The following is a 12895-nucleotide window of genomic DNA, read 5'->3' on the forward strand; positions in this document are numbered from 1 at the left end:
GCCACCTTAGGTGTATATGGCTGGCGCCTTAGCCACGTGAACCACAGGTGCCGAGCCCAGACTTTTCTTTAAAAATAAGATGTCTTGCTAAAGAAGTTGGGTGTGATTTAAAAAAACAATGTATTTTGAATCGAAGAAAACCCAAGCTGCCTAAATCCTTTCACCAGTCACCTTTGTGGAATGACACAGAACAAGCACATGCCACCCTTCCTACCAGGCCTGCTCTCTTATCTGGACCCACTGTGAGCCTAGGTTTTATCTGTGTGCTCCTAAGTCATCACGAACACTCTCGTTGGAACCAAGCACCCCGCACCAGGCCTGCTGCACAAGCAGGACCCCAATAGCCCCATGACTACCCACACGCCACCAGGTACCTCTCAGAGACTCTGGTGGCACAAGGCCCAGTTAGGACCAGGGACCCTGCACTGCGGGGCACTCCTGGGACAGCCTGCTGCTGGCCTGTGGCTTCTCAGGTCTCTGGCTGTGTCTGGCAGAACCCATCTAGGGCTCCTGCTGTGTGAATGTGGGCAGTAACTGCTTCCCAGTGAACTGCGCCCAGGGTGCTGCCAGGGTGGCTACAGCCAGTCAGGAAGGCCCCCAACCTCTGCGGGGCATTTGAGGGGTGGCCTCACGCGCCCCCACACACAGGGGGAGGCCCCTCATGATGAACACCATAGAGAATCCAATGCTGTGCCTGATGTGGCTTTTCCTGTACAAACATCTCTTGCAGCTGGGGGCCCTGACCTCCAGAGTGGAGAACAGATCCAGCTCCCGGCGTGTCTGGGGACCAGACAGGCCATGATCAAGCCACAGGCCTCTCACCACTTTTCTTCACTGGAAGATGAGGATGTTGGTCTGGAAGATCATCGGGGGCTAGCCAGGTTTTAAAATTCAAGGACTTTATGACATGCACACAGATGAATTATATCTCAACTTTTTATAATACTCAGAAATATCCCTTCCCTCACCAAGCACATAAAAGCATCATAAACAATAGAGCCTTGTTCTACTGGCTGTGAGCAGGAAGTACAGTGGGGAAGCTGAGGCAGGGTGGGGAGCCTTCCAGCTGGGGCTAGCCCACAGGACTTTCGTGGCGATTCTCTAGGGGGAAAAATACGAGACAGGGGATTCTTTCCTTTGAGGGATATGCACACCGATCAGCCTTTGTGGTTTTGTGTTGTGTTTAGTTTATTAGGAGAGGATACGTAGGTTACTGGCCATCCCTGAGACACAGCCATGGGAACCAGGATTCGAATCCAGGTCTGACACCAAAACCTGGATCATCTAAGACAGTGGTTCTCAACCTTCCTAATGCCACAGCCCTTTAATACAGCTCCTCATCTTGTAGTCCAACCATAAAATTATTTTTGTTGCTACTTCATAACTGTAATTTTGCTACTGTTACGGATCGTAATGTAAATATCTGATGTGCAGGATGATCTTAGGTGACCCCTGTGAAAGGGTCGTTCGACTCCCAAAGGGGTCGAGACCCGCAGATTGAGAACCACTGATCTAAGGAAATAACAGGACTGCAGATTTCTGGTGTGGCTGGCTCTGTGGTCACTTCTGCCTGGCATCTGATACCTGAGGTGGAAAGGGGGCTGGGTCACTGACCAGCCCCACTGGTGCCAAAATGGACCCGTCAGTGACCCAGGGTGAGCTGGAAGTGTCACTCACAGCATGCTCATCCATGTGTGTCTGTCACCCCTTCTAGAATGAAGTGCCTACGAGGCAGGAACGATGGATGTGTCATTCAGGCCACAGACTAATCAGACTGGACACGATCTGGCAGACACAATTTAAAAGGCTCTGAGTTAAGCACCGTCCAGTCAAGTTCCCAGGGCAGGGACCATTTCTGTCTGGCTTATCACGGTATCTGCAGCACTTAGTGGTGCAGAAACGGGCCCTTGGAGCCCCAGGAGTCCTTGCTGGATGAATGAATAAATGAAGAAATGGGATTAGTCAGTTCATTGATTTGTTCAGCTAATCGCTTAATCGGTAAGCAGGCCTGTGCGGCACAGTGGAATTCCGTCTTTCCGCGCAGCTTGGGAGCTGGCTGCGGATTTCTAGGAAAGTCTGCAGAACATTTAAGGGACTGCACTGGCAGCTTAGCTCTGCCTCTAATTTGCTGTGTGATCGTGGGCAGGTAGCTGAGTCTCTCTGAGCCTAAGCCTCCACCAGTAAAGTAAGGAGAGGTAGCAGCATCAAGTTAGATGAGGACAGGAAAAGCATTTTTGTAAGGTGTCGGATGATGGCAACAGGAATTATGCATCACTTAACCTTTCAGGGATTCAGCAACTCCATATAAAAAATTACAAACTAATTGTTTCTTGCGGTCTCAGCTTCAGCATCCTGTGAGTCTCTGCAGGCTTATAGACAGGGTCTCTGGGAAGAGTGATGCCAGCTGCACAAGGCATAAATCTGTCACCGGCTGGGTGTCGGCCAGACCTCTGCCAGCGGAAACGTTGCAGAAAACAGTTGCCAAACACCAGGCAGCGAGAATGAGAGCCGGCCCATCTCAGAGACCTCAGAGCACTCTTTCCTCTGGCAGGTGAAGAGCTGAGCCCAGCCTGGAGCCCACACAGCTTTCCCACGGCCCCACGCCAAGCAGGACCAGAGCCCAGGGAGCTCGATGCCTGGCTCTTCCTTGACACCAAACTGTCCCCAGAATTCTCTCCTGAAGCAGACGCTGGCCTGTTGGGCTCCTTGCTCATCTGCCGCAGTAGACACAGGGACTCGGAGGTAGGCAGCCCTTTTGTGTCGGGGTGCTTGCCCACTGTGGAGAGAATCTTCCTTTTCAGTGGGGCCTTCAGGACACACAGCTCCATTGCAGGCTGATTCAGGCACCTGATCATTCATATCTGAATGAGGGACCTGCTTGAAACAGCAGCTATCTGGGGCTGGGAACCAAGCAAACTCATGGACCCCCCCTAAATCTAGCATGTCTTACTAGCTTTGTAATATGTGAGAAGAATAAAGGGAGAGCCAAAACCTGGCTCTCCTGGAGGCCAAGCCGATAGGAAGGCCAGTCTAGCTGGGCTTCTGGGCACAGCGGCTGCAGTCTGGCTTGGGCTGGGCTTGAGTGGCCCCTGGTGGCAAATCTGTGGAGATGCAACAGGCTTTGTGAGGCCCACGTGCTAAAAAGCACAGCCTTTTAATTCAAAAATGCCAGCGGGAGCCTCTTTAGGATCAAATCAAATCAGGTGTGGGAGCCCCACATACCGAGCCCCTTTCAAGTTGGAACAGATAAATCTCATTGTAATTTGTAATCTAACTGCAAATTCCAAAATTAGGCCTGACTGGCAGAGCCAGCAAAACGCCAAGTGCGTTCATTCACAGACTAGGGGGCTGTGTCCTGTGTTCTTTCTGCAGACAGCACTGCGGGATGACAGAGGCTGGGCCCAGAGTCTGAGCCGAGTTCCGAGGCTCATGGTGGGGGACACCAGGTATGAGGGCACCAGGCTCGCAGGCCAGCACTCACTGGGCACCTGTCCTCTGCTGGGCATTGCACTGACCCTGTGGGATCAGTTCTTCATAGCCACCCTGTGCACAGCTTTGAGATGAGGAAACTGAGGCGCAGAGAAGTGGGTTGCCTGGAGACCCCAACCTGTGCATAATGGTCATGCCCTCAGCCCTCGGAGCTGGGCTCTGGCTAAATTCTGCTACTTATTTACCAGGAAGGTTAAAGCTGCAGACCCAGATACAGTCATTTCAAAATGACTTTTCATAATGACGATACAGTGTCACAGTAACTCAAAAAAAAAAAACCCAAAGGCAAACCCAATTCATGACCTCTAGCTCCTGTTGTAGGCAGGGTTTGTCCACAAAGTGGTGGCAGCTACCCACAGCCCAGTGTTTTCTGGCAGGTGGACCTGAACTGGCTCATTGAGGCACAACTGGACAATTGCATCAGCCAGTGTCAGACCCTGCAAACTCCACAGTGATGTTCACAGCTGACATAATGTGTTGGCTCGGTTAAGAATGTCTTTGGATTATAGCAGACGCAGTGAATAGACGTCTATTTCCAGTTTGCAGCTTTTACCAAGATAAGCAGGCTTTTGGCAGGCTTGAGTGGTCTTAAGGCTTAAAATTAGTACAGGAGAAGTTTGAGATGTTTTAATTAGTTGAAACTGCAAATAACACGGTGTCACAAAGGATCAGCCTGTTCTTGGCACCGTTCTGGGATTTAACTAATATTGCAAAGCACAATTATTCCTCCAAAGCACAGGGTGAAGGGTTCTATGTGTTCCCCAACCATGAAAGTCTTTGTAACTTTTTCCAGGCAGGTAGGAGCTGCAGCTTGTGGCTGGCAAGTACCCCTGCTGGAGGCCACCTCGAGCCCCACTGCTGTGGCTCAGAAATGAGGGAACCAGGTCGTTCCCTGGGAGTTGACCCTAAGCTCGCTGCACACTGGCTCCATTTTGGGCATCCACATCCTGGCTTCACATGGAGCAGCTTTGCACAGTCACTTTAGCTCTCTGAAGCTCAGACTAGATGTTGGTACAAAGGTAACAACGCCCGCTTGCTGGGAACACGACAAGGATCAAATACTGAGATGCTTACAACAAGCTTCCCTAGCACAGCCCTGTAGGTAGTGCTGGAATTTCCTTCCGAGGAATTCCCTTTTTCCATTGTGTTTTTCTTGGAAATACCAATTCATGCCCCACCAGAGAGTCTAAGAGGTCCCAAGCTGTCTCCTCTCAATTGGGGACAGCACCTGGCCTTGCCCGGTCAGCAGAAGTCTCCCCTGGGGCGTGGATCTTGCCTGGGCTGGTTCAGGGGTCAGAGAGATGGTGAAGGTGTCCTTGATGCAGTGGTCCTGCCGTGCCTCCTGCCACCTGTCCAGGTGAAGGTCCTGCCTCCCTTTGACTTACGTTGCTAGAGTCTGTTTCTTTGCCTTGCAGCTGAAGATTCTCAACAGACAGAAGCAAAGCCAGGAAACCACAAGACCACACTGATCTGGCCGTTTACTCCCTCCAGGACCAAGCACTCGTTGAGCTTCTGCTGTATGTGGTGCTGCACCGGCAGCCCATTCTGTGGTGGTGAATGGTACTCTGGGAGTTGGGCTAGCAGGAGCCGAGCCCGTCAGGGTCTCCTGGTGCTTAGAGGACATAAGGATTCACTTTACAAATTCACACGACTTAAAGTTCAGCTCAGTGCTGGAAGGGCGTTAGCAGGCGTCTGGCACCCTAGCTGCCTGTCCTATGAGTGGGCCAATGAGTGGCCATGTGGGAAGTCTGCATACGAGTCACAATAGTGTCAGTGGGTGTGGAGCTCCATTTCTCCTTCCTTAGCTGGCTGATGAGGTGGGGCTGACACATCGAGCAGCAGCTGCCGCTCCGCCTTCCTCACACTTCCTCTAGCGGAGACATTACCAAGAGCACACGACCGACGCGTTGCTGGGATTATTATATTTTGAAGCAAGCACAGTTGGTGAGGCTGTTGTGTATGCTGTGCTCAACACTCCCAGCACAGGGCCAAGCACTTCGCATGGGCCAAGCACTCCCACAACCTGGTGGGGCCAGTGTCAGATAGTCAGTGTTCAGAGGAAGAGACTGAGGGTCAGAGAGCTCAGCTGACTTGCTCCTGCCATCCCACTGGTGAGCAGAAGAACGAAGACTCACAGCCTGCTCTTTCTGGGCCCAGAGCCCAGGCCCTCACCCCTATGCTGGACCCTCCTGTACCTGCCCTTAAGGGCACAGAGGACCTACCGCTGAGGTGCATGCTGGGTGCACAGAGCCAGCCCCTGCCCCGCCCCGGCTATCCTATGACCTTGGCTGCTTCATCTCTAAGTGCTGGCATCCTTCACCTCCCAGAAAAATGCCAGCAGCGTTCACATGGACGGGGATGTCTGGGGCCTCCCGCTTTGTCTGTCTTTGGGATTTTGGTGCTCACTAGTCAGTGTGGCCCAGACAGGAGCCGTCACACAGAACCACTTCTGCACACCCAGTGCCTCCTCTGCTCACTCCCTTTCTTGCTCATGAGGCATTTCCTTGCCTTCTGTCCAGGAAGAAAAATTTGTATGAAATTTATGGGAGAGTCTCATTATTCCCGTTTTCTACCTGAAAATCTCCCCGGCTGGTCCTTCACCTGTGTTTTCTGTTCCCTTTGCTCCTAATTCCCATCGGAGGTGAAACAAAAGGGACAGAGAATCTGAAAGGGGGGAAAGAACCTGGACCAACAAGCTGTAGTGATGGGGGTGTGGAGGCAGAGTCACGTGCAGCTGAGTGGGGGAGAAAGGAAAGGAAGCTGGGTCTTTGGGAAAACCATAAATAAAGTAAAACCAGATTGGCCCGTGTGGACATGAGCCACGGGAGGAATTATCCTACTAATTTGTATGGCCAGGGAGAGACACCCGGATAATTCTTTCGGTCTGTGGCTGGGTGGGGTAAGTCCCCTTGAACCAGACAGGAAGTTGGGGAAGCCAGAAGGGGGTCAGGGCCAGGTCAGATGCCGAAGGCCTGGCCACAGACAGCAGGCAGGAGCCGTGGACATTAAAGTAACCAAGTCAGGGACAGCCACGGTCTGCTCAGGGCAATAGCAAGGCTGAGTGTCCAGAGGTCTGGGTCCTGCTCTTCCCTCCACTCCCCTGTTCTCACTGCTAGGAGTAGTACACCCACCATGTCCCTTGGGAAGTCACTTTCCTCCACTCTGCACCTTGCTCAGGGGTGTACCCCAGGACCCAGCCATACCCTGGATGTGTTAGGATCTGAGCCAAGAAACCTCCCTCCTCTTTGAGCTGCTTTGGGTTGGGATTCTGCCACGTCCACCCCAAAAGAAGGCTTGAGGCATGCAGTGAGTTCCCCACTTTGAGCAGAAGTGAGATCAGAGGTTGCAGAGATGAGAGGGAGGAGGGCAGGGACACAGGGCTGGGAGCTGGCTCGTACCCACTCTGCGGAGCCTCTATGCAAATCTCTTTCCAGCTCCCCCATTGCTGACTTCACCTTGGAAGCTTAAACTTGGCCTTTGGGAGTATTTACACCATGGAAAGTGGCAAACACCACAGATCACGCTCTTGACCCAGCACCCAGGCCCAGAAAGCCCACTGCTGCCCGCCGGCCAGCACTCCACTGGGCACAGTCTAGGGAGGGCCATTCCTCCAGGAGACCCCTTTGAAAGTTCAACTGGGCAGAACTTCTCTGAGGACAAGTCTGAGTCATAACACGCAATCCTGGGGACCCTCCAGCTCCTCCCCTTCTGTTTATTCTCGCTCAACCAAGTCACTTTTTACTTGTCTGTTAGTACTCAGGAATCTTGGAACCAAGTGACAGAAATTTAAATCCAGTTAATTTAACAACAACAGAAAAGGTTTGTTAGTCCAGGGGTTGATCTGCCTCAGGCAGGGCAGCACGCAGGAGCTGCAGCATTGGCGGAGGCCCCGCGTTCTCGCCGCCCTGGCTTTACTTCCCTATTGGTACTCTTCTCAGGCAGGCTCAGAGGAGACCCGATGGAGAAAAAGATGATCTTAATATAGCGCCCAGAAATAACACTTCGGCTTTCTTTGGTCAAGCTTGACTCAAGGGGCTCATCCCTGGGCCAATCACTGCTGCCAGGGGAGGGGACGGTCCCGAGAGGCAACGCCCACTTTCCTGCGTGGCGTTCTCAGCACCACCCAGGCGGGGCGTAGGGAAGCCCAGGTGCGGGATCGCGATGATGAGAACTGTGCTGAGTGATCCGGCAGGTGCCCTCTGAGGGACAGGAGCCCTGCATCTGGCATCTGAGGAGTCAGATCTTCCCGGGGAATGCGGGGTGTGTGTCCCACGACCCCTGGGGGCCTGCCTGGGCCTGCCTCTCGTGGGGGTTAGTGTATTAAGTGCTGTGCGTGGGAAGGGGCAGGTCCTCAGTGAAATGGGGGTGGTGTCCCCAGAAGGAGGACGGTGTGCTGGAAAGACAGATAAGCAAGCTGACAGTCTTGACAGAAAGGAGGCTTCAACTTGCGGTCTTGTTTTCCAGCCTAAAATCTGAGCTCCAAAGGCCATGGGACACAGAAACTTCTAGATTCCAAGGCACACATGCTATAAACCAGTGAAACAAAAAACACAGCAAGGGTGCCCTGAAAGCGTGGCAGACCTGTCACTGCCCCAGGCCTAGAGGGATGGGGAGTGGGCTGCTTCTTGCTGTGTAGGTGAGGCTGGGGAACCCTATGCAGGTCTCACTGCCCCCAGCTTGCATGCCCCCATCAGGAAGTGCAAGCTGGCTGGGCCCTGAGCTGGCTGCAGACTCTCCTGGGGTCCACCATGAGCGTAGCCTATGGATGTTGGGGTGCACACGCTCCCCAAAATCCCTTTCTGGAAGAGCTGAGGACCCAGTACTGCGGGCTCGGTGTTAGATCTAAGGCCAATATGCTCTCTGAGGCCAATTTCTCATCTGTGAGATGGGGAATGGTTTGTGTCCTGTATGACCATTACGGGAGTACCCAAGTGTGCACAATGTAGCCCTTGGTGAGGACAGGAGGCCAGTAAGTGGGCATTACAACCTCCAGGAGCTGGGGCAGAAGCCGACGCCTCCACTTGTGTTCACACAACCTTGAGCCTCTGATTCTTCTTCCCTCAAATGAGGTTCTGTGCCGTGCTGGCCCCTGTCATTGCTTAATGGTGCTTCAACGGGTCTGTCAGGTCCAGCGTCCTCCTTCTACGAATGGAATAGGATTTCCCTTAGTCCTACCCCTTCTTCACTCACGGCTGCGGTCCTGGTGGGAATATTAGGCTAAGGTGCCCAGTGTCCACTAGCCCCTTTGCCTTGGGAATTTGAATTATTTTGTAAAATGTGTCTTAACCATAAACATACAAAAGTCCAAAAGAACCTTCAAAATTTTCATACTCTATGACTTAAAGGAGAACAAATTTGTTATAGAGACATCAATAAGACCCAAAACCACACATGAAGATTATACAGGAGGGGCGGTAGCTGTGGCTCAAAGGAGTAGGGCGCCAGCTCCATATACTGGAGGTGGTGGGTTTAAACCCGGCCCCAGCCAAAAAGTGCAAAAAAAAAAAATTATACAGGAGTGTGAATTCTCTAGTAACTCACCTATGTGTGCGATACGTATTTTTCTCAAATTATTAACATATTCACACAACTATCAGCCCACACAGTTAAACCTGCTGGAATTATTATTTCTTATTCATTTTTTAAATTGCTGCCTAAGAGTTTGTTTTTTTTTTTGAGACAGCCTCAAGCTGTCCCCCTGGGTAGAGTGCCGTGGCATTACAGCTCACAGCAACCTCCAACTCCTGGGCTCAAGCGAGTCTCCTGCCTCTGCCTCCCAAGTAGCTGGGACCACAGGCACCCGCCACAATGCCCGGCCATTTTTTGGTTGCAGCCATCATTGTTGTTTGGCAGGCCCGAGCTGGATTTGAACCTGCCACCTTAGGTGTATGTGGCTGGTGCCTTAGCCACTTGAGCCACAGGCACCGAGCTAAGAGTTTTTAAAATAATTTAACCACGTGAAAATGGAAAAGCCAATTTCAGTTGTTCCTTGGGAATTTGTACTTGAAACGGATCAACAAGGGCAGGAAAGAGGTTGACAAATAAATAAATAAACAACTCGCTGCTCCCCAGACCCCTGAGGCTGGCCTTGTCCCCCTGGGGCCCAAGGTCTGGTTTGCCCACCTTCCCCTTCTCTGAGCTGGTTCTCTCCGTCCATGAAGTTCCATTTTGCTTATGTTGGCCAGACCGGGGGTTTCTGTCATTGGCATTCAGCAAACCCTATGTGAGATGTGTCTCTCAAGGTTACCGTGAAGCCTGACCACAATCAGCCATGAGGAGGACTGGGTACAGACCTCTGCTCAGGAAATGTGGCTGCTTTTCACTCTTGAGATGAGGAAGGAGACGCCTGGAAGGGCTGAGCCACAGGCTAGGTGAGGGCCCTGTCACAGGGAGAGGACCCTCTGTGCTCTGCCCTGACACTCATCCATTGAGGGTGAGAGCAGGTTCCAGCTGGGCCTCCATATGCTGTCGGGTCCCCCTGGGCCCCAGGAAGGTGGGCACGTGTGGTCAGGGCTCACAGTGCCTGCGGTGGAGGGCCCTGTGCGGGTGCTGGAGAATTTCTAGGAGTGTGCAGTCTTTTGTGGTAAAAAAGAAAGCACAGATATCCTGAGAAAGCCTGGACATGCTGGGCAGAACTTCCTGCAATGCTGGGAGCACTGGAAAGCCCCAGATGTGAGTTTGGTGGCTGGACACGCTGGGCAGACCTTCCCTGGAAAGCCCCAAGTGTGCGTTTAGGGCACTTGCTTGTGGGGCAGATGCAAAGGCAGGTGTGGCAGCAAGTTCTCGCCTGGCCGTCCTGCAGTGATAGGGAGGTGGTGTGGACCCAGGGTCAGCGGCCCAAGCAGGCACTGGCAGCCACACTGGGTGCTTATCTGGCAGACATGGTGCTGGGTGCTGGCCTGGGGTGGCCTCCCTTCTTCCCCCACAGCCTTGGAAGAGGCCACCCCTTCTCTACTCAGTCCCAGGAAGAAATGGAGGCTCATTTGATCCTTCAACTTTTTATTTTTCCATCAATTTACTGAGCGCCTGTGATGCCTGCTGTAAAACAGCCAGAAAGACAAAGACCTGCCAGGTGGAGTTTACGTCTTCGTGGGAGGTCACTGAGCACGTGGAGGGCTGGGGTGGAGGCCGGCCAGAGAGGGGCTGGGGCTGCGCTGGGGCCCCTGGGGCCTGGTGACTCACTGGGAGGCCTGGCAGGGCTGGCACATCATCTCCCTCACTGATAAGCTTTGTTATAGCAAAAGGACCCAAAGCAGCATCAGCAATGGGAAAGGCTCAGGGCAGAGCCTAGAGGCAACCAGGCCAGACTCCAGGTCCCCAGTGCGGTCACACAGGACACGCCTTAATCGCCCCACAGCAGGTGTGATGGTACCTGTGACATGTTGTCTGCCAGGGCCACACATCTGACTCAGTGCCCAGGGTTCTAATGGGGCGCTTCATGGAGGAACCTTATGCCTGGTACGTGTCGGTGTCAGCACAAGCAAGGCCACAATGGCACCTGTTGGTGCCGCCTCTGTGACAACTGTGAGTGACATAGGGAAGAAAGGAGCTTCCCAGTCCCGATGGAGCTGCCACCTGACACCCAGAGGATCACTGCTGAGGGTTTGAAAAGGTGTCGAGGCTCTTGGGACCTCTCTCGGCACCTCCCGTGCCACTGTCCTCCCAGCACCACCACTGCCTTACACCCCAAGCCGGCCCCCTCTCCGGTCCCTGCTGCCCACCCCTCCACAGTCGGTGCTCATGCCCAGGTCACTTCTCACACCTGCCGTGGTCGCCTAACCGTGAGTAAGATCTAGGCTCCCGACGCCCTGCCATGGCCCTGGCCTCCTTCCAGCCCAGCGTGGGGGTTACAGCTGCCACCCCTGCCCAGCTCCTGCCCCATCTGCTTCATGTTCCCCGGCCTGGAGCACAGACCTTTGAGGGAAGGGGCCTACTTTTGCTCTGTAAGTCTGTGTGACACAGGTGGCAGGTGAGGGCACTGTCACCTTTAAAGTGAGTGCCATGCTCCTGTCTCCTGTGAACCTTTGCTCCGTCCTTCTGGCCCCCAGTGAGCGGGTCTCTGTCCTCTGTACCCAGATAGCATCTCTGCCCACCTCTCCACTAAGTCCATAGCCCCACTCCTGGGTTCGACAGGAGAACAGAAAGGCCTCAAACCACCCCGGCTCACCTGACCCCTCGGTGCTGTCAAACTCCACCTGGAAGAAGTAGCCCGTGTTCCAGATGTGCAGGCAGGATGTTGGGGTGTAGGACACCTGGAGAGGCCTCAACCGAGGGTCATAGACACTGTCCTTCCCCTGGATGTTGATAGGAGATTGCTGGGAGCCTCCAGACATAGGGACCAGGCCTGTCCAGAGGGGGTGCACTGCAGGCAGAGAGAGGAAGGTCTGTCACACAGACGGTCACGGAAGAGACACCACCACATGAGACCCCTCAGGAACCAGGTCAGGGAAACAGGGTCAGCGTGGAGCCCGGGCCACCGGCCTCTCAGCAGCTGAACCCCGCATCCTGATATGTGCTGCTCCACCCTCTCTGGAGCTCTCCAAGACCTGGATTTCCCTTCTCATCCAGAGCAGCACATACCCCCCTCAACCTGCCACCACCTGCTGGTGGCCTTTTGACATCTGTGTGGTCATTGTCACACAAGGTGGCCCCAGAGAGGGCAGGACGTTGGCTGGTGGGAAGGTGGGCAGAATAGAGGGACTACTGTCCTCAGGAAGGCTTGTCAGCTCCCTTCCCAGTGGCAGCAATCCTGCCCCAGTGATATGGGAGACACTCCTGTCTTCTCTACCCACATGGAGGAAGTAAAACTCCAACACGGAGAGAGCGCAACCAAGCAGGCCTCTGCCCCCTCCTGAGGGTCATTTCAAAATGTTTGGAGTGTAGTTTTTAAAGTAAGGTATACTAAGAAAAACCTTTCAGAAAATGCAGAGAGGTTTACAGGGGAAGCAGCAGCAGCCTGCACCGGGGTGTCTGCTCAGGCAGCTGTGTGCGAACACCTCGCACAGGAGAGAGCTGGGGTTTTCTTTTTCTTTTTTTTTTTTTTGAGACAGAGTTTCACTATGTCACCCTCGGTAAAGTACCATGACGTCACAGCTCATAGCAACCTCAAACTCTTGGGCTTAAGTGATTCTCTTGCCTTAGTCTCCCAAGTAGCTGAGACTACAGGCGCCTGCCACAACACCTGGCTATTTTTTGTTGCAGTTGTCATTGTCGTTTGGCAGGCCCAGTGTATGTGTCTGGTGACGTAACAACTGTGCTACGGGCACCAAGCCGAACCGGGGTTTTCTTAAATGAACAAATATCCAGCTCGGTGCCTGTGGCTCAAGCAGCTAAGGCGCCAGTCACATACACTTGAGCTGGTGGGTTCGAATCCAGCCCGGCCCACCAAACAACAATGACGGCTACA

At 53.4% G+C, this 12895-nt stretch overlaps 1 protein-coding gene across 1 annotated transcript in view; it reads right to left on the reverse strand.

Moving 5' to 3' along the window:
* Positions 1 to 12895, reverse strand: part of CA5A (carbonic anhydrase 5A) — a 29688-nt gene that overhangs the window by 11948 nt on the left and 4845 nt on the right. The window contains exon 2 of the mRNA XM_012812038.2: positions 11657 to 11851. Coding sequence (XP_012667492.1) covers positions 11657 to 11851 — 195 coding nt within the window. The remainder of the gene's footprint in view (positions 1 to 11656; positions 11852 to 12895) is intronic.

Source organism: Otolemur garnettii, unplaced genomic scaffold (genome assembly GCF_000181295.1).
Source record: "Otolemur garnettii isolate 467f Iridium unplaced genomic scaffold, OtoGar3 scaffold00185, whole genome shotgun sequence".
Classification (NCBI taxonomy): domain Eukaryota; kingdom Metazoa; phylum Chordata; class Mammalia; order Primates; family Galagidae; genus Otolemur; species Otolemur garnettii.